General features: G+C 33.2%; 5 protein-coding genes and 1 pseudogene across 6 annotated transcripts; 5 read left to right on the top strand and 1 right to left on the bottom strand.

Annotated features, from left to right (window-relative positions):
* The first annotated feature begins 912 nt into the window (after positions 1–912).
* On the top strand, positions 913–7310 carry LOC108965295 (cysteine dioxygenase type 1). The gene is made up of 3 exons (XM_018927610.1): positions 913–1051; positions 6206–6791; positions 6860–7310. The coding sequence occupies exons 2-3, from the start codon at positions 6227–6229 to the stop codon at positions 7039–7041; spliced, it is 747 nt and encodes a 248-aa protein (XP_018783155.1). The 5' UTR covers positions 913–1051; positions 6206–6226; the 3' UTR covers positions 7042–7310.
* Positions 7311–7693: 383 nt separating this feature from the next.
* LOC108965296 (transcription factor grauzone) lies at positions 7694–10673 on the top strand. The gene is made up of 5 exons (XM_018927611.1): positions 7694–8096; positions 8154–8409; positions 8488–9643; positions 9709–10096; positions 10164–10673. Exons 1-5 carry the CDS (start codon positions 7974–7976, stop codon positions 10488–10490), a joined length of 2250 nt encoding a protein of 749 aa, XP_018783156.1. The 5' UTR covers positions 7694–7973; the 3' UTR covers positions 10491–10673.
* Positions 10674–10686: 13 nt separating this feature from the next.
* On the bottom strand, positions 10687–11738 carry LOC108965297 (probable methyltransferase BTM2 homolog). The gene has a single exon (XM_018927612.1). The coding sequence runs from the start codon at positions 11664–11666 to the stop codon at positions 10761–10763; it is 906 nt and encodes a 301-aa protein (XP_018783157.1). The 5' UTR covers positions 11667–11738; the 3' UTR covers positions 10687–10760.
* A 430-nt stretch (positions 11739–12168) lies between these two features.
* LOC108965253 (transcription factor grauzone-like) lies at positions 12169–14301 on the top strand. Its single transcript, XM_018927524.1, has 4 exons — positions 12169–12386; positions 12448–13478; positions 13538–13919; positions 13983–14301. Exons 1-4 carry the CDS (start codon positions 12252–12254, stop codon positions 14205–14207), a joined length of 1773 nt encoding a protein of 590 aa, XP_018783069.1. The 5' UTR covers positions 12169–12251; the 3' UTR covers positions 14208–14301.
* A 594-nt stretch (positions 14302–14895) lies between these two features.
* LOC108965254 lies at positions 14896–17938 on the top strand (annotated as a pseudogene).
* A 477-nt stretch (positions 17939–18415) lies between these two features.
* LOC108965271 (zinc finger protein 721-like) lies at positions 18416–20531 on the top strand. 2 transcript variants are annotated; one of them, XM_018927548.1, is made up of 5 exons: positions 18416–18590; positions 18649–19556; positions 19609–19990; positions 20071–20290; positions 20397–20531. In XM_018927548.1, the coding sequence occupies exons 1-4, from the start codon at positions 18468–18470 to the stop codon at positions 20251–20253; spliced, it is 1596 nt and encodes a 531-aa protein (XP_018783093.1). In that variant the 5' UTR covers positions 18416–18467; the 3' UTR covers positions 20254–20290; positions 20397–20531. The 2 variants fall into 2 exon arrangements, with proteins under 2 accessions (XP_018783093.1, XP_018783092.1); XM_018927547.1 differs by having other exon boundaries at positions 20071–20529.
* The last annotated feature ends 75 nt before the right edge of the window (positions 20532–20606 follow it).

The raw sequence follows: 20606 nt of genomic DNA on the forward strand, positions 1-20606 counted from the left end.
AGTGTGTGAAGCGATGCTTTCCGACTACCAGGGTGTCATGAAACGCATTATAACTGGCGACGAGACTTGGATCTAAGCTTACGACCGCGAAACAACCGATCAATCGAGCGAATATCGTGCCAAAAGAGAGCCGAGACCAAAAAAATCGCGCCAAAGTCGCTCAAAAATCAATGCCRTGTTGACTGTTTCCTTCGGTTATCGTGGTGTTTTGCATTATGAATACCTTCCAACCGGTCTAACAGTCAACAAGGAATATTATTTGAACGTTATGCGTCGTTTGCGTAACGCTATCCGCCTAAAAAGGCCGGAATTGTGAAGACAATTTTTGGTTTTTACACCACGATAATGCACCATCCCATACTGCCCTCGTAATTCGTAATAATTTCGCCAAAAACTCAACCCATATTGTTCCGCAACCACGTATTCACCTAATCTGGCGCCGTGCGACTTCTGGCTGTTCACCAAGCTCAGAAGACCGCTCCGGGGACACCGTTTTTATACAATAGAGGAGATTCAAGCCGCAGCGAAGACGGAACTGAAGGCCATACCGGAAAGTGRCTACAACCAGTGTTTCGAAGATTGGAAAATCTGTTGGCATAAGTGCATTGCATCGGGAGGGGATTRCTTTGAAGGKGATGAAATTGRTTTTGAAGAATAAATAAAGAATTTTCAAAATAAATACAATGTCACCTTATTTTTTGTTCACATTTGACTCATATATTTAAATTTATATACGTATGTATGTAAGCGTATATAAACAGATATTTATTTGATSTTATATATAAAACTTAAACCTATATATTATTAAAAGGAGCTATCGCGAGCTTCAATCTCAACTTATCGAACAACTGTGATGCTCGAATCATTCATATTCTCTTATTCGAAACGTGCGTGTCGAGCCTTTTTAAAATTCTGAAGTTAAGAACGTTAGAGAATCAACGAAGAATATTTTCAGTTTAATATCGAGTTATCAGCTGCAAGAGCGGATTACTATATATGTATATAAAAAACACGGATACACTCACATATAGGATAACACGCAATTTGAAGTGTAAGTTCGAATAAGACAAGAGTATTTATTAAAAGAAAAATTTATTATTTTTTTTAATTCAAAAAAGTTTTGGTCAGGAATTTTCCATAAACATTTATGAAGAAAGCAAAAAATTGTATTTGATGCAATAATCAGCTGTTTAATTATGAATTCTGACCYTAATACACCTTAACACACCGTACCCCATACATACATATGTACATACAAAGATACGTAATAAATAAGCACACTTTTCAATTACGTTTTGAAGTAACGTTTTAGCCGAGAGATAAGCCCAACGAGTGGCTCAAATTCATTTATTATTTTTCCTGTACTCTCAACTTAAAAATGTTGATACCGTTATAAGTGATTTCAGTGTAGGTGTAAGAGTGTAACAATCAGTAATCTATGACCTCTGCTCACAGTAATGAAAACAATTACTAACAAATTATATTTTCATGTTTGTATTTGTAAGTGATAAGGGTAGAAATTCAACAAAAATTATTTAGATTTATTTATTTAGTTCTCGATATATATATTTTTATGTATCGCAAAGCAAAATTAGCACGACTGCACCTCCAAAACAATAAATAGTATGAGTATATCTACCCAATTTCCAAAAAAAAAAACAAATCGTTGTCACAAATAATGTAATAGAAAATATTAATTAGCTATSCGAGTTTTTAATATGAATAAAAAAACTACAGATACATTGCTCATAGAAAAAAACCACCTGTCGAATAGAAAATACATTTTTTTTTTAATTGTACTTGTTTGTTGTTTTTAGTTCTCACATTATGTTATTCGGAGTGGAATTACATTGGTTGATATTCTAAACTAACTGTGCGTTGATGAAAATCTTAATGACGTGCCGAATTGAAAATATATTGCCTACATTTCGGAGCAAAGTTTTAAAAGCATTAAAGCCAAGTTGCACGATGTTATAGATTTTGATTTAGGGTTAGAAAATTTATATAGTATATTATGCAAAAATAATTAAAAGAAATTAAACAAATGCATATTTTTTTAAATTTAACCAAAATATTTATTAAAATGTCATAGGGTTGAAGATTAATGGTCGAATAWTGTATTATTTTACTTAATTTTGGTAGGTACGTCATTGGGACGTCATTCGAGAAAATTCACACCATTTTTTTTTTGTTTTTGAAAATAAATATTCTGATTAATCTAATTGCACGTTAATAAATAAATATTTTTATTTGCGTAAAATTACTACGGATTTCCCTTAATTAAACATACATAACAAACATAACCCGATACGAAGTAAATATTATTGATTTTAAATAGTCTAATTTACGCTTAAAGCTCAAGTATATTCCAAATTTTTATGTGTGTTATGTGCGAAATTATTAACGGAATTGACATAATGTTTACATATACTCCTATATGTATATATGTACATACTAGGGCGTTTAATGTTTTAGGGCTATTAATGTTTTTCAGTCCCGTCACGAAATTTGCTTGGCAATAAAAAAATTGCCTGAAAATTTTAGCCCTTAATGCCCATATGAAATACACTGCAATCGTGATTTTTTATCTTTAAATTTTTTATCTTAAATTCCTACAGATCATAGGTATTTTATGGCATCGCTTTGACTTTAGACGCATATTTCTCAGAATTGTTCACTCTACAACCAGTGACCAGTGCAACAAAGTCGTAACTCACACCGGCGAGGTAGTACGGGGCTATAAACCTGATTTTTTCGCATTTTTTTGTATATATCTCGTAAATGACAAAAGCTATAGATAAAATGTTCATCACAAACTTGTAGGAAATTTTATTTGCTACAAAAAAGGTCCGAGGTCGAAATCGCTGTMATTACTGCTTCTTGAGATATTCGTATTTTTAAATATGGCTGTATGGAATTTTCATAGATTTTTTATTACATACCATCTACGAAAATTCTATAAAGCCTTACTTAAAAAGCTGCCTTGGTACAGTTCTTATTGTCAATATTAAGGGTTAAAATTTTCAGGGAACTTTTTTTAGGGTATTTCCAAGGAAATTTCGTGACGGGACTGAAAAAAATTAATAGTTAAAAAGAAGAAAAACGCCCTAATACATAATATACATACATAAATTTATAAGCATGTATTTGTAAATATATAATTTATTTTATTTACAAAAATTATATTTACCGCATATATATATGTGTACATATGTACATATATGTATAAAAGTAGATTAAAGGCATCTATCGCGAGCTTCAATCTCAGCTCAGCAAAGAATTGTGATTCTCGAATCATTCATATTCTCTTTTCCGAAACGTACGCGTCGAGCCTAAATCAGCGATTAAAAACTAAAAATAAAAACAATATCGAAAAATATATTCAATTGAATATCGAATTAAAACCAAAACAACCAAAAAAYAAGTTACGGATATAGTAAACAACCKGAAGTGTAAGTTTAAAGCATGTTATAAGGATATTTCTTCAGAGAAAAACTTTATTTTTATTAGTCCTTTTGTTAATTCGAAGTGTTAGTTGCGGTTAAACATATTTTGTAAACATGTCTGTATATRCATATGTATATAAATTTATCACATAGAAAAAATTACTTTTTGAAACCGTAAATCTGCTGATTAATTAATGAATATTGACCTTAAAGCACCAAATGGCCGTTCGTCTTTTTTTACACACATACTTATATGTATGTATGTATATGTAATATATACATCCACACAAACTCGTACATATGAAATAAATAAGCTTATATTTCAATTACGTTTTAAATACATACATATATCGATTTAGCTSAAATATTTTGATTGTTGTTGGATTATTTGAGATATTCGTCAAATAGTTTTGGAAAATGCTGCGAAAGCAATAATTCTCGATCTTTTATAAATTCGGCACACTTCTGTTTACGTAGAGCCGACTACCGCATCGTGTGAACTCCGCTTCATTAACTACCGTTATACATAAATTATTTAAAAGCCGGGATACCAATCTGTAAACTCTGCTAACAGAAAAACCATAAATCACACACATACTCGAATAATATTATAACACAATACAAGGTGTATTTGGCTATACTAATATGAGCAACAAATAATTTGTTCATAATTTYAAAATTCTCAATTTATATTTCAAAAACTATGTTGTCCAGCTAAAAGTAATCGCCTCYGGCCCCAAACTTGTGCCAACGTCTTTTMCAAAGCTCGAAACACTTGTTAAYGTCGATTTCCGGAATAATCTTCAATGCGCGTAGCGATTCATGTTTATTTCSTTGTTTAGACAAATGGGTAAATTATTTTTGCCCATAGTTGTATATGTATAAGCGATAAGAAATTCATGTAGCTTATATATGTATGTATGTAAGCACGAATATGTTYTACAGCGTCAAAATCAAAAATAAAATTCTAAGATTATCATAGAGGAGTGTATACACACATCACMACCCAACAATACCGCTTTGAGGAAATTCCAGTAATTCACGTGTTTTAACTGTTATTTTGAAAACGTGTGTAAAATCGAAAGCAATGATTCAAGTTTTGAGGGCATAAAAAACACCTGTCGATTAGAAATTAAATGCTTTTCTACTCAATGTTAGCGAAAAACTTTTTAATTGATATGMATTTTGTTTGATTTTAAATTGGGTAAACTTGTTGACCCACTATTAAACAGGTGTGTTTGGAACTGTAACCGCCTTCATTTCACTTTTAATTTTTATAACAAAAATTTCCCATACAATTACTAATTTCAAACTATTTGAGTACATTATTATTATTTACACAATTTGTACGTAACTGCGCATTTTTGCGATRCTATACAATTTATCATTACAATGTTACATACATTTTATAATTGAATCGATAATTTTTGAGGCTGTTACTCCTAGTTGTGTTAACATAACCTCTMCTCCGCAGCCAAGCCAACAAATGCGTTAGCTAGTACTCAATTTTGTCTTTAGTTATATAAATTTCACAAATTATATAATTGCGCATTATTAATAAAAAACGTTAAATTAGTGTCTTCGGCCTTAACTGCCTTTGCAGTATAAATGCAGATCCCCTTTAACTGCATATATTGCAATGACTAATTGTTTTAACCCAGCCATCTTGATCATTAAATGTGGTCGAAGTCATATATCATATCCATTATTATTACATTTCTTTTTTTCTTCATATAAATTAAATAATTTATTTTGCAAGTGTTTCATATTAGTCAAAATAAAAGAAAAATGTCAAAAGGCTGTCAATAGGCATATTAACATTTGTATGTTAGATGTGAATAATAATAACATGATGCTTAGACTTCGTTTCGATTGGGTTTGAAAGTACAAATTGGTTAATTTGCAATCAATCAAATATATGTAAATATTTTTTGTTTTATGCTTTTAATTGAATTTATTTTCAGTAGCAAAGCTCACATGGCACACTCTATGTGAGGATGAAACTTTTTTTTTTTTTCAAACATATAAAAACCTGAAACCAGAAGCAATCAAAAATTAGAGCTTATCTACGTATGTACGTACACATACAAACACATGTATTTGGATGAACATACATATATTTCACAAGTATGCGACTATTTTAGTGCTTCGGACCGATGTTAAAGAATCACAAACTTTTTGCTGTTTCTTTTTTCAAAAAATATTATCACAAATGCTTTATACTGCGCATACACAAAATTGTGTCAATATATACACATGTACATATGTACCTACATACATATTCACACGTATTGTAAATACATRTACATACATACATGTACTCCCGAAATGAAAACTATCAACACATAAAGTTTTAAAAAGGGGTTATCATATAGGTGTAAATGTACCGTTAAATATACAGTAATGTCAATTGAGTCAATTTGCTTTATTCGTTATAAAACCAAAGAGCGACATTTTCAACAAAATTTCTAACGCTAATGGGAAAAAACAGTGATAAAAGATAATAGAAATTTCGTTTTGTGCCGATCATGAGCCGATCGATCAAAAATGTTTAGGTTATGAGGGACCTAACCAATCGGAGAAATCCGATTTCTAGGATAAGAGATAAAACGACAAATGATAAGATTTGAGATTAATACTTGGGCAGTGGTATTGAAACGCTTCTTTAGAAAAATTCAGTATAATTCTCTTTAAAATAGTTATAAACTAAGCTTTAACAAAGAAAATACTTTAATCCTTATTTTATTGCTCCGACACAGGTTAATCAAACTTGCACCGATATGGCGCTTGCCAAAGTCAACAGCGGAAATGCAGATTTGGAGCAGGAGCGTTATTTGCGTGATGCCACACGTTATTTTTTTGGCATAGAAAAACCACTGAAATATGGTCCCAGCATAGATAGCTTAAGTGATTTGATCACTGCACTACACAAAGAGTTCGAGACGAATTTCGTAAATATCGAGATGGTCAATCATATAATGTTGACATACAAATCGAATGCACGCGAATGGAAGCGTTTCGCCAAGTTCGATCGTTTTAAGTACACGCGCAATCTGGTCGATGCCGGCAATGGCAAATTCAATTTGATGATCTTATGCTGGGGTGAAGGACAAGGCTCCGCCATACACGATCATGCCGATTCGCATTGTTTTATGAAGATGCTTAAGGGTGATCTGAAGGAGACGCGCTACAAAATGCCATGCACGCAGGCCATARAGATCTCCAATGGGGCGGACATTGGTCAAATGGATAGCGATAGTGAGGGGGAGCATGCTTTCGATAGTGCAGAACTGACAGCCGAGGGCGATACCACGTTAACTGTTAATGATGTGGCATACATAAATGGTAGGCATCTCGTCAAACAATTTGGCGTTGAACTGTTTATTGAACTATTTTTATTTTTATAATCTTAGATAACCTCGGCTTGCATCGTGTGGAGAATCCGAGTCACATTGAGACCGCTGTGTCACTACATTTATATTGTCCACCTTTCGATGAGTGTTCTGTTTTTCATAAAAACTCTGGCAAGCGTATAAAATGTCCCGTTACATTCTGGAGCAAATATGGCGTGCGTCAAACTGAGTCCAACAAATAGTTACGTGTGAACTTCCCGTTATATTGGCTAGTTTGTCCACTTTTGGACAGCAGTTGACCGTGATTTTTGTTGATCACCGGAAATCCTAATTCACTTAGAAATTTAATTTATGTATATTTTATATATGTAAATCATAATTATCACTTTCTTATATTTGTTGAATTTAAGAAAAAAAAAAACATTCCAAACAACCAGCAACTGGTTTTTCCACTAAAATATACTATATATAAAATTGAATAAAAAGAAATCATAGGCAAAAAACAGAAAGGTTAAAAAATATGATTTAATATTTTATGTAGATATATTTATAAACGTTACGAGTTTTTATTATAGTAGACTTCAAATTTAAACCTTAATTTATTTATTTTGAACACTTGTGATTTTTATATGCAAACTTATTTTTAAGTCAATAAAATTTAAAATGCACAAATAAAAACAAAATAAAATAATTACTACTAAAAATATATGTTAACAGTTTTAATACTTAACAACCACTCTGTACCACTACATCACACTGGCAGCAACACAAATATGTAAATAGAGTTGCCAGTCTAAATGCATGTTTTGAGTTACGTATTTTACGCGACATTGTCAAAAAATTATAATTTTCGAAAATTAAAAACTCAGCTTTAATATTTTAATTGATATATAACAAAGAAAAAATTTAATTATAACTTCAAACGAGGCTGTTCAATTTGAAAAACGCTGACAAATCGCTTTATGATGTCTGTCATTTTGACATTTCTTATATTTTTTGCATAGCTTGTTTGTGTTAGTGGGTACGCTTTTGTTGCAGTTTTGTGTATTTTCAGAAGTTGCTGATTTTAGTTGTGTTTTTGTGTCATATTTATGCTTTAGAAAGATATTTAAAGCAAATGTACGACAAATAATTGCGTTTAATATAAAAAGTATAATATTTTAACATTTGTGCAATGGCTTGTTTGCTTTGCATGGAGGATGCCACAACACCGGCACAACGTTTCATTGATATTTTCTCTGAAGAAGGTTGCCAAATGACAGTCTGCAGCATTATAGCCAAGCATTTGTGGTTGAAAGTAAGTAAAATAAATKTAATAAATGAAATTTAATTATTAACTGTGGAGCGTAACTAGCCTGAACGGGATATGTGTACGGGGCAACGCATCTGTTGGACATGTTGGGAGGCTTTACGTGACTTTCATATATTTTATCAACGTGTAGCCGAGGTACATAATCGTGCAGATTGGAAGACTCCATTTGCTCATATTGAGCAGGAGCAGGAATCCGATCCGTTGCCACAAGAAATTCATCTTAAATCGGAAGACGCGGTGGATACCGACGAAAAGTTACAAAACTCTATAAATGTGGAAGAGAACATATTCGACTCAGGTTTGTGTAGAATATACTAAAAAGAGTTTGTATTGTGCGCAACTGATAAGTTTTGATATAAAAAATATATATATTTAGAAGTAAAATTGGAAGTGTACGACTTGGATTTATTACCACAAATCGAAATCATCGAAGAGAGCACACCCATAAGTGATAGGGCGCAACGCGCAAAGCGTCGTGGCCGTCCACCAAAAGATGCAAATGCCAAAATATCAGCAACCACTAAACGTGTTAAACAAGAAACGCCTCAGCCGTGTGCTGAAAATAATGATGATGATGATGATGATGATTCAGAAACCGAATTGCCTTTATCTGTCTTACTAAGTACTAGTATCAAGACTGATACCAAGGAAGATGTTAAATCTTCTATTGATACATCACCACAAGACGAAAAAACAACTGAAAAAGAAGTTACAACTATTGCAATTGCGGAACCGGTGAAACGAAGACGTGGTAGACCTAGAAAAGTACGAAATGATGAAGAAAAATCGAATAATAAAGATGACACGAAAGGTGACATAAAAAATGAGTGCAGTATTTTGAATAGCGATGATGAATTTGTAGAACATGATCAGGATTTTGGCGCTGCCCACGGCGGTTTATCTGGCACAGATGATAGCGTTGACTCCAGCAGCGAAAATACGGATTCTGATCACAGTTTACCCGACTTCGAACCTAAGCCAAAATATGCCGTCATACCGAAAAGAAAAATTGTCAAGCCGAAAAAGTATCGTAAACGCGAAAAACCACTTGTGCCTCCTAAACGTATGTCACGTGAGGAGATCGAGGCGAAGCGTGCACAACAAGATGAATACGATAGAGTAATACGTCAATTTTTCGGGCGTTTTGCTTGTCCTAAATGTGAATTACTGGTACAAAATTTTGCCGAAATACGTGGGCATTTTCGTGCTTCACATAATGAGGATCCGGGTTATATGATGTGTTGCGGTCGCAAATTTCCACAGAGAAAAGCTTTGGCCGAACATATTTATTTACATTGGAATCCAGAACACTTTAAATGCACTACATGCGGTAGACTCTTTACGGACAGTCGCAACCTCGAGCAACATGAAGAGGCGCATGTTAATCCACCCGAGCCGAAGGAGCGCAAAATGTTCCAGTGTGACAAATGTCCGAAAGTTTTCACAACAAAGGCGGCTTTTGAACATCACTCCTTTTCAAAGCATGTGCCCAAATCAGAATTCAAATTCGCATGCACGCAGTGCAATAAAAAGTAAGTCGATTTCAACATTTCGATTTTATTATTAAAAATATACGCATTTATAATCTCTTTACTAGGTTACCAACGCAACGTAAGCTCAAGGATCATATTAAATATAATCACGATCCAGAAAGCACAATAATTTGTGACAAATGCGGCAAACAGGTGCGCACGCAGTACCTTAAAAAACACCATCAACTGGAGCATTCCGAAGTGCCACGGCCAGTGCCCCAGCCAATGCAGTGTCAGATATGTGGCACTTGGTTGCGACACATGTCTGGCCTTAAACAGCATATGAAATCGATTCATGAAGATCCGGGTGGTGAACATCGCTGCCAGATTTGTAATAAAGTTTCGACGACGTCACGCGCACTCAGGCGTCATATTTACCTCAATCATGAATGTGAGCGCAAATTCAAATGTACAATGTGCGAGAAGGCATTTAAGCGACCACAAGATCTTAGGGTAATGGCGGTAGCCGTTGAATATACACAAGTTTATATGTATGCACATTTGTATTTTATAATTATAGGAGCATACTTCAACACATACCGGTGAAGTGTTATACACATGTCCTAATTGTCCAATGACTTTCTTCTCGAATGCTAATATGTATAAACATCGACAGCGTTTGCATCGTGCTGAATGGGAGGCGGATAGGAAAAAGCCCAGACATATAGCGAATATTATGGCGCAGGCAATGGGTGCGACAGCCGCTTTGAAAGCAAAACAAGCTGTAGGTGCGGCAACGGCTTTTTTTGCACAAAAGATGAACACGAGTGTTAGTACGATTAGTACAGAAAGTGTCAATGCCAATACGGAGGCCGTGCAACAACATTTAGAAATGACTATACAATAAGATTCACTGAGATTAAAGAGAATAAGATATATACATATAAATATATCATAAACACAGTTATTTAGTAAGTTAAATATAAGTCGCTCAAAATAAATAGTATTTCCAACAGTTATAAAAAAAACTGTATAAGTACGTATATGCATACAAATAAAGGCATGCTTAAAAGAGTTTTACATAATTGAATTAAACTTTTTAATTTTCGATAGTAAATAATTTAAAAAAAATCGACACATTCCACACTCAAGTATAAAAAACATGTAGTGTTTATAATCACACTTTATCTTGTGGTATATTTATTGTCTTTGACATATAATCCTCACGATGCAATTCAGCCCAACGTTGTGCGACTGCTGGAATAAGCGATTTTCTGAATACCATACAAGTGATGTGTGCCAATTTTTCAAAACAGATTCTATAAAATCCCAAGGTACCCAGTGTATAACGCCAATTTTTCATTAATTTCGCATTTTTGCCTACATGCTGTGAATCGGGTGTTATGATTATCAAAATGCCTTCAGCTTGCAAAAGTTCGTATGCCTTTTGACAACAATGTAGTCGTTCCTCTGGCGATGGTATATATTCTAATAGTAGACTAAATATAACACAATCGTAATATTCACATGGTAAGCGTAGCACTTCTCCATCTTCAACGATTATTTTTTTGTCTACCATAATTTTTAAGAAATCACCTTTTAGAACATCAATTGTCGCGGGGCATAGATCAATTGCGGTGACGTTAAAATTGCTTTCACCAACAAAGGGATTAAAACAACTGCCTACGTCAAGTACATTTACAGAATTTGTAAAACATTTTCTTAATTCACTTGCTCCAAATGTTGAAATATCTGTGTACGATGCCGCCAGTCGTTGTTCGCGATCACGTTTTTCGAGAAAAACTTTATTCGTAAAAAAATATGAATTGCAGTAGTCAATTATCCATTTTACACGACTGCGAGCATATAAATTAGGATTTGTAGTGTTAGCCTCCCAAATAGAAGCTAAACGATGCATAGATGTCGAGTATTGCTTCAAAAGCGCAGTGTTCTGTAAGTGCTCACTCCAAGCTTCTTTCATTCCTTTCAATTTGGATTGAGATCTCAATTTGTCGTGACAGTCCTTGATGATCGATGCCAGTCGCAAATGTTCCTCTTTAGAATCATTAGCGCACTTATCCATCTTTGTATTATTATTTATTATTTTACTTAAAAAATACAAAATTTTTGCCACTAAACAAAATAATCAAACGAAATCAGCTGGCATTTGAATGTTTGAAAGTGCTGCCGTTACAAATGATTTACCCGACATAAAGCAAAAATCAAGAATGATAGCATATGGATGTGATAACTATTTTAGCAAATAAAACATCAGTCATCCATATTTAATTAATTATTTTAGAATCGCAATGTATTAATTTTTTTTAATCAATACTCTAACAAAAGAGGATAATTTGAAAATTTTAAATTTGTGGAATCTATAAAAGCATACTCAACAGGTTAAAATTACGATTTATGTTAACAAATTACATAAAATCTATATATTACTAAGGTAATATGTGTGTTCATACTTATAATTTTATTTTAAATCACTGTCTTTTCATCCATAAATATTGGTTTTAATCTCCATATAACTTCTCCTTCAATAATAAAAATTATATTAGGTGGCAACTTTAGCATATAAACTATGGCTTTGTAGTATTAAAACAAAAATATTAAGAATTACACTTTATAAAATCATAATTAACCTTTCATTTTATAAAAACGGATGATGTTTGACAAACTGTCCTGTTTATTATGCTTGGAAAAAAACAATGTATCAAACGGTCAAATAAACATTGATTCTGATGACCCGCAATCAGTAAAAGCTCACGCGATGGTTGAACAACATTTCAAGGAAGAGGTAAATCTTTTGTTAAAGAATTTTTAGTATAGCTTACATATGTATCAATTCCTAATTATAGCTCAGCATGAAGCCGTACCTCACAAACAAAGTGATATGTCAACAATGCTGGGAACTGTTACTATCATTTCATGAATTCTATGTGCGCGTACAAAACGCTCACTTGACGGCAACTAACACGCTAAAGTCCTTGCAAGAGTTAGAGATAGCGGTTACTGAAATAAAAATGGAACCTGATGCATTAGACGAACTAGCTTCGCCCCCAAAACGTCGTCGTGGGCGACCACGGCGAGAAAAACCGAACGAACATACTTTGGAATCACAGCCATCTATTGTCTTAAAAGAGTGCAGTGTTCGGATTGAACCACTAACTTTTCCTTATAACAGTAACATTAACAAAACACAAGATAAAAACTTGGAGTTTTTGGAAGTTAAGAGTGAGGTAATACATGATGAAAACGAATCTATTGATCCAATTTATTCACCACAAATGTCTAATAATGAGAGCGAGTCAGGAATTGCAGCAGTGCCTACCAGTCCTGCAAAGAACTTAGAAACCGGTGCGCCACAAAAACAAAAAACGATCCGTACCAAGAAGAGGCAAAAACGAAAGCGTRCAGAGAAAAATAGTAAGGCATTAAATACAGGAATAAAAAATGTATTAAACACGCAACGGAATAAAACGTCGGATTATGATGAGTTTATTGCAAAAAATTTTAAATTAACATGCGCTATTTGTGAAACCCCACTACAAAACTTTAGAGAACTTAAAATACATTTTCGGGAAGAGCATCAGACTAATGGATATGTGAAATGTTGTGGTAAAAAACTAATTAGACGAGGCGTACTAGTTGATCATATAAAATTTCATACCAACCCAGAATACTTCAAATGCGAACATTGTGAAAAACTGTTTGCCGATGGGCGTGGCCTTGAGGCGCATCTTCAATTTTCACACGGTTCTAGAGAACGCATTTATCGCTGTGATATTTGTTCCAAAGGATTCTTTCGTCGTGAATTACTCACTCGGCACTACGTTATACACGCACCTGATGAACAGAAGAATATCAAATGCCCTCAGTGTGAGAAGACGTAAGTATGCCAGAATCTATATTTCATAACCAATTCCGAATCTATTCRTAATATTGCAGATTCTGCTATAAATACAATATGCTGCAACATTTAAAAATAGTTCATCTACATTCGTATTCGAAAATATGTGACATTTGTGGAAAATCCTTCCATGGAGGTGAAGCATTCCGCCGGCATCAGCAGGAACACGCTGGTATACCAAGATTACCAATTAAATGCGAATTATGTAATGCTGAATTGACGACAAAATATGGATTAGCACGGCATATGAAAGTAATGCACACGGAGGAATATCAAACACCTCAAGTTTGCCCAGTATGCTCTAAAATATCACCGTCTCTCCGCGCGCACCATACCCATTTTAAATTTATGCATGCCACAGAGAAAAAACACACCTGCAAAATGTGTGACAAAGCTTTTAAACGACCCAAAGACTTACGAGTATAAAAAATTACATGTTTCTGTTAAACTTTTTATTTATCATAAATTCATTTTTTATTTTAGGAACATATGACAACTCATACCGGAGAAGTTCTATATACGTGCACATTTTGTCCACAAACATTCAATTCGAATGCGAATATGTATGCACATCGAAAGCGAAAACATCCTAAAGAATGGGCTGAAAAATGTGCAAAGCGAAATACTTCTATAGGAATAGGACAACAGATACAAAAGGACTTAGAATCCATAATCGAATCAGTAAAAGATGCGGATGAAACAAATTAAATGGAGAAGCCCATCATCATTAAGAATCATTAAATGTTGAATGTATTTTTAAAAATGCGTATAAAAATATACAAATTCTATAAAAACTATTAAATCAGTTCTACGATTTAATTGTAGAGAATGTTATCATGCTTTTTGACTGCGTTATAAAAAATTTAATAATTGTTATCGACAAGTTAATTTTCTTTATAACAGCTGGTTAGATCTGTTTACTTTCAATTGAGAGATTTTTGTGACCAGATATAAAGAGATACCCAACTCTCCTGTCATTAGAAATGAAAGAGCAGCTCATCTACCCGACTCTTTTTTGACGTTTTGCAATTGGAATGACTAGAACGGCCAGACAAAAATTCTAAAAGTAATGAAAAATAAAGAAAATGAGTAATTTAATTGTAAAGTATTTGATGAAAAGTTTTGTGATGTGATGTATAATATTATTAAATTTAAAAATGACTAAATGACTAAACATTTATTAATTAAGACTTGACATGCTTAATTCACTTTATCAAGTATTGAAAGTTCAAAAGTCAGTTGTCTTAATATACTATAAACTATAAAAAAAGGTTTAAAAAGTTTCGCCAAACATTAAAAGTCCAATTTATAATAATATTTAATCATAATAAATGCTTGGGTGTTTTAATTTAAATGCCCAAACATTATTATTTAGTTCGATCTGGTTACAATGGAAAAAGATATGAAAAACGCTMATTTGGAGGCGCTCTCACAATGTTATCTATGTCACAATGGAATAAGTTGGGATCCCTTTATTCCTGTGACTTTCGTGTACCTAGTAGAAAAACCGTCTCAAGTCACAAAAATCAAAGTACAGAATTCAGATAATTGTTTACGATTTTAAGAAGTACCTTATTAGGAAATAATATTTACAGAATGCCTTTTGATCAGTGTTGTCTGTTATGTTTAGAAAGAGTCAGTCCAACTGACAACAGAATAAATATCAATAGCGATGACTCGGAATCGGAAAAAGTGCGGAATATAATTGAACAACATTTCAAGGAAGAGGTAAACATAATTTATATTAATAGGTGATTTTATTTTCACTTTATATTTCCACATAGATCTTCACGATGCCAACAGTATCAAATCAAATTGTATGTAAAAAATGTTGGAAATTGCTGAAGTCATTTCATGAATTTTATATCCAAGTAACACAAGCCCATCTGCAAGCGCATAATAAACTCAAGGCTTTGCAAGAGTTGGAAATATCGGTTACAGACATTAAAGTGGAACCAGATGCTGAAGACAAACTGGCTTTGCAAGAGTTGGAGGAAATAACTGTTACAGACATTAAAGTGGAACCGGATATTGTTGACACATTGGCTTCATCACCAATCGTAAGTAAAACAAAACAAAAATATTGTATTTGCTTATATCGTTCCTTTTTACGAAATTTTAGCGTATATCTTTTTGACGAAACTGAGGTTTTTATTCAAAGTTGTTCTAAAGTAACCTACTTATCATGTAGTAAAAATTATAACTTTCCATTCCTTGTATGGAAAAAGCTATGACCAGTTACATTTTGGCGTTTGTGCCATGCCGATTATCTTTAACAACAATGTTATAGTATGTGGCATACAAAGATATGCCACATAAACTTGCTGTGATGAAATATTACCAAAAACAACAAAGAAAATAGAGCGGTCTTCTTTTGTAGTAATCCATAAAATCCATACACAAAAAGTAGTTTCCAATTAAATGACTACAATTCAGTATTTCAGGCCGAAATTGTTGACATAACAGATTGTTCGAAATAGGCTTTTGCTCCGACCAGCAATTCCATAAACATTCTAGTGAATAGCCAAGCGGCAATTAAGGCTACTCTTAATGCCAATATTATTGCGTTTGGTTGTGCTTTTTTTTATTTTTGGTTACGCTTTTCTGAGACTGCCCATGAACGTATTAACGAGGGGACTATTCATTAATGGGGATTATGATTATCTGAAATAAGAAGAAAATCATGGTTACTGTCTTGCAATAAACCGAAACCAATAGGCCGTAGGACTCCCGAAAAACATATAAAAAGTCTTAATACATCTTTTGAATACCGCTTAGTAAAAAAAGGAATCACTTTTGCAGTGTATCTAAAATTTATTATTGAAACTTTGAATGAAATGATGATTAAATTTTTTTACAAATGCATGATTTTTATTGTGCTGTGTAGCAGATTTGTCCCAAGCCAAATTGAAAAAAACGCTCTCCTGTTAAATTTGATTTATGTACCATTCAACAATTTCGCAAAAAAGGACGATATATATTTACACAAATAATGCGATACATATGTATATACAATCTGTTTACTTAAAATGATGATTTACAGGGTGAAGAAAAAGATTCCGATTACTCGGATGGTGAAAACAATAGGTCAATGAGCTCAACTTCTGTAAACTCTGAAAGTCAAGGAGATGACGAGGAAGAGAAAAGACGGAAAACAAAAAGACGAACCCCTAAACCCCGTAATAAAAAACGACACAAAACATTGGACCATGATCAATTTATTGCACAAAATTTTAAGTTGATCTGCTGTTTATGTGAAAAATCTTTGAAAGATTTTCGAGAATTGAAATATCATTATCGCCAAGAACATCAAACCAATGGCTATGCTAAGTGTTGTGGTAAAAAGTTGTACAATCGAGGCGTTCTCGTTGACCATATTCACTTTCATATTAATCCAGAATACTTCAAGTGTAAATTCTGYGCAAAAGTATTATGCGATCGAAGTAATCTCGAATCACATTTACAACATTTTCATGATTCCAAAGAACGCACTATATACAGATGTGATATATGTGGCAAAAGTTTTTATCGACGTAAAGTTCTTGCACGACATTACCTAATCCACGCACCCGAAGATCAGAGAAATGTGAAATACATACGTGTGAAAAAACGTAAGTTTCTCTTTATAATTTTTTTTTTTTATACAAATTTCATATAAAAATGTATATATTTGTAAATTTAGATTCTGCAATCAGTACCTTATGAAACAGCATCTAAATCTGAGCCATCTCAACTTATATGCCAAAATTTGTGATATTTGTGGCAAATCACTGAACGGCAGCGAAGCTTTTCAACGGCATCAGGACGAACATGCTGGTGTGCAACGAACAAGGGAGAAGTGTAAAATATGCAATATGGAGCTAAAAACAAAATATGGTCTGGCGAGACATATGAAAACGATGCACACCGAACTGTTTCAAACATCACAGATCTGTCCAGTTTGCTCTAAGTTTCTCTCACTCTACGGGCGCATAAAACTCACATGGTGTATATGCCAGCGGGAAAAATACATTTGCACTGTTTGTGACAAAACATTTAAATTGCCTAAATCTTTAAGGGTAAATAATAATAATTCAATTTATTGTAATATAATCCAGTGATAAAATATTTAAATAAAAATTATTGTTTAGGAACATACATATGACTACACACAGCTAAGAAATATTATATACTTGCACATTCTGCTCTCAAACTTTCAACTCCAAGACGAATATGTATGCACATCGTAAGAGAAAACATCCTAAAGAATGGACTGAAAAATTTGCAAAGCAAATTATTTCGACTAGAAGGGTGCAACAGGCGCAGAACGAATTGGTATCAACAGTAGAATAGTTATTTTTTTAATGTGAGCATAAAAACTTAATAACAAAATGAGAAAGAGGAAACGGTAAAACAACATAAAATAAGCGCCATATTGCTGGAAAAGGTTCCGGCCGCTGTTATTTTAATATTCATACTCCTAAATCAGTGTTATTTTCAAACTTACATATATAAAACTTTATAAAAAAAAAAAGTAAAAACCAAATCTTGACTGTTTTCGAAATAAATATTTGGGATTTGCAAAAGAAAAAATGTGCAAACAATTTGGTTTACAAGCTATTCAAGATCGAACTAGGAGTTCTMTTCGATTAGTTATCGATAAGTCATATAACTATACTACACAGATATTCTTTTCAGTAAACTCAAAGAGTATAGTAACCTCAAGTTAATAAATGATCGATTTGGTCAAAGTGGAAGATATTTTAACTGGAAGATGTATACTGYCTGCCAATTTAGTCAATTATCCAAATTCATTGCGATAAGATATCCCTATCTTTTCAATAAGTTTCAGTTATCGCCAATGACGCAACACCCTGTTTAACGTTGATGACATTAGACTAACTTTTAAATAAGTGGGATCACTGGCGGCATGTTGTAAACAAATTGTTTTGTAGAAGTTGATTATTTTAATAGACAAAATATATTAAAATGTTTAATGAGACATGTTGTTTGCTATGCTTAGAAAGTTCAAAGGATCAAATAGATTTGGATTGCAACGAAGATATCGGTTTGAATGGACGAGAAGTTATTGAATTGCATTTCAAGGAAATGGTGCGTAATTTGTWTGGATTACACTTATTATTTATGAAACTTTTAATTATTTATTTAGTTGGATATTATATCTCAAATTGAAATAAAATKCATTTGTCAAAAATGTTGGTATTATGTACAAACATTTCATACATTTTATGAAAATGTGATGGAAGTGCACAAGGAAGCGGCGAACTCATTGAAAAGTGTGACTTTGGAGGAAGAAATCACAGAAATAAAAAAGGAAATCTTAGAAGTAAAAGAGGAACTCATACATATTGTTGACACACAAATTAAACCAAGACGTCGTAGGGGACGTCCAAAACGTCAAAGAGGACCTGAAACTGTCGAAGTTCCTGGTGAGCCTTCCATACCGCTTAAAGAATGTCAAGTTAAAATTGAAGAACTAATAATACCCGCTTCAATTAGTCGCACAGATATATGTAATCAAYCTGAATTTTTATCTGAAGTATTAGCAGTTAAAGATGATATTTTACTCAAAGAATATGTGGAGAACTCAGTATCAGCATACAGTTCGGACCCTGAAGAAGTTGAGAGTGACAACGAAGATGGACATTCGAAAAGGGTGTCTCGGAAAATAAATAAAACAAAAGGCGTTAATAAAAGAAYTGCGGAATCGGATGAGTATATCGCAAAGAAAAATTTTAAATTTACTTGTTGCATTTGTCAAACTTCATTAAAAAACTTCAAACATTTAAAAAGTCATTTTCGWGAAGTACATCAAACTCGTGGCTATGTGCTATGTTGTGGTAAAAAATTGCCTGAACGTGGTTTGTTAATWGATCATATTCATTTGCATGAAGATTCTGACTACTTCAAATGTAAGCATTGTGGAAAGAGAATGACGGAAAGACGCAGCCTTGATCTTCATCTTCAGTATAAGCATGCATCTTGTTTGAAACAGCATTATAAAATTAAAGATACAGAAAATCAAAAATCGATACCGTGCTTAGAATGTGACAAAACGTAAGTGCTTATATACCTAGATGTATTTATTTCAATATTATGCATCTTTCAGTTTCTCGTATGACATTGAATTAAGAAAACATATGCGTCTAACCCATTTRAAAGTTTATGCAAAAATATGTGATATTTGTGGTGCATCGGTAAAAGGATGCGACGCTCTCAAACGTCATCAAGCTGTGCATACTGGTATGATGCGAAAATTAGTAAAATGTGATCTATGTGATGCTGCRCTCACAACGAAATATGGCCTAGCACGGCATATGAAAACTATGCATACGGAAGAGTATCAGACACCACAAGTCTGCCCAATTTGTTCTAAAGTGTCACCGTCTCTGCAGGCTCATCGTAAGCACATAAGATATATGCATTCCTTGGAAAAGAAGCATGTATGTAATTTATGCGAGAAGGGCTTTAAACGGCATACCGATTTCAAAGTGAGATATTTAATTTGTGTGCATACCTATTTATTTGTATGGTTTTATAATTTAATAATTTTTTACATTTAAAATTGCAGGAGCACATGGCCACCCATACCGGAGAAGCTTTATATACCTGTAGTTTTTGTCCACAAACTTTCAAATCTAATGCCAATATGTACTCTCAYCGAAAGAAGAAACACGCTAAGGAGTGGGCTGAACAATGCGAATTGAAGAAAAGTGTAGGGGTACTTCTAAATCAGACTATCGCAACTGACTGATAAAAAGCTTTAGCGATTTCGGTGCGAAAATGTTTTAGTAGGTTGATAAATATCTAATTTGAAAGCGTCAATGTATGTTATACATATTCTTTTTTATTGATGGTTTGATTATGAACTCGCAAACATCTACTCCGATTTAATAGAACCTAACTAAAAAATTACATTAGCAATAGTACAGTGTARCCAATTATTAGCGTTTTATGAGATCAACAACAGGAATTATACAAAAATTCAATTCCCGTCAATATAACAATAATCTAATATATGGACATCAAATAGACGCTCTGAAAATTTTTAATGATAGTGAACAAATTGTCCTACCTGAGGTAAATTGATCTTAAAGCCATACAGAA

Source organism: Bactrocera latifrons, unplaced genomic scaffold (assembly GCF_001853355.1).
Source record: "Bactrocera latifrons isolate USDA-ARS-PBARC rearing strain unplaced genomic scaffold, ASM185335v1 scaffold_138, whole genome shotgun sequence".
Classification (NCBI taxonomy): domain Eukaryota; kingdom Metazoa; phylum Arthropoda; class Insecta; order Diptera; family Tephritidae; genus Bactrocera; species Bactrocera latifrons.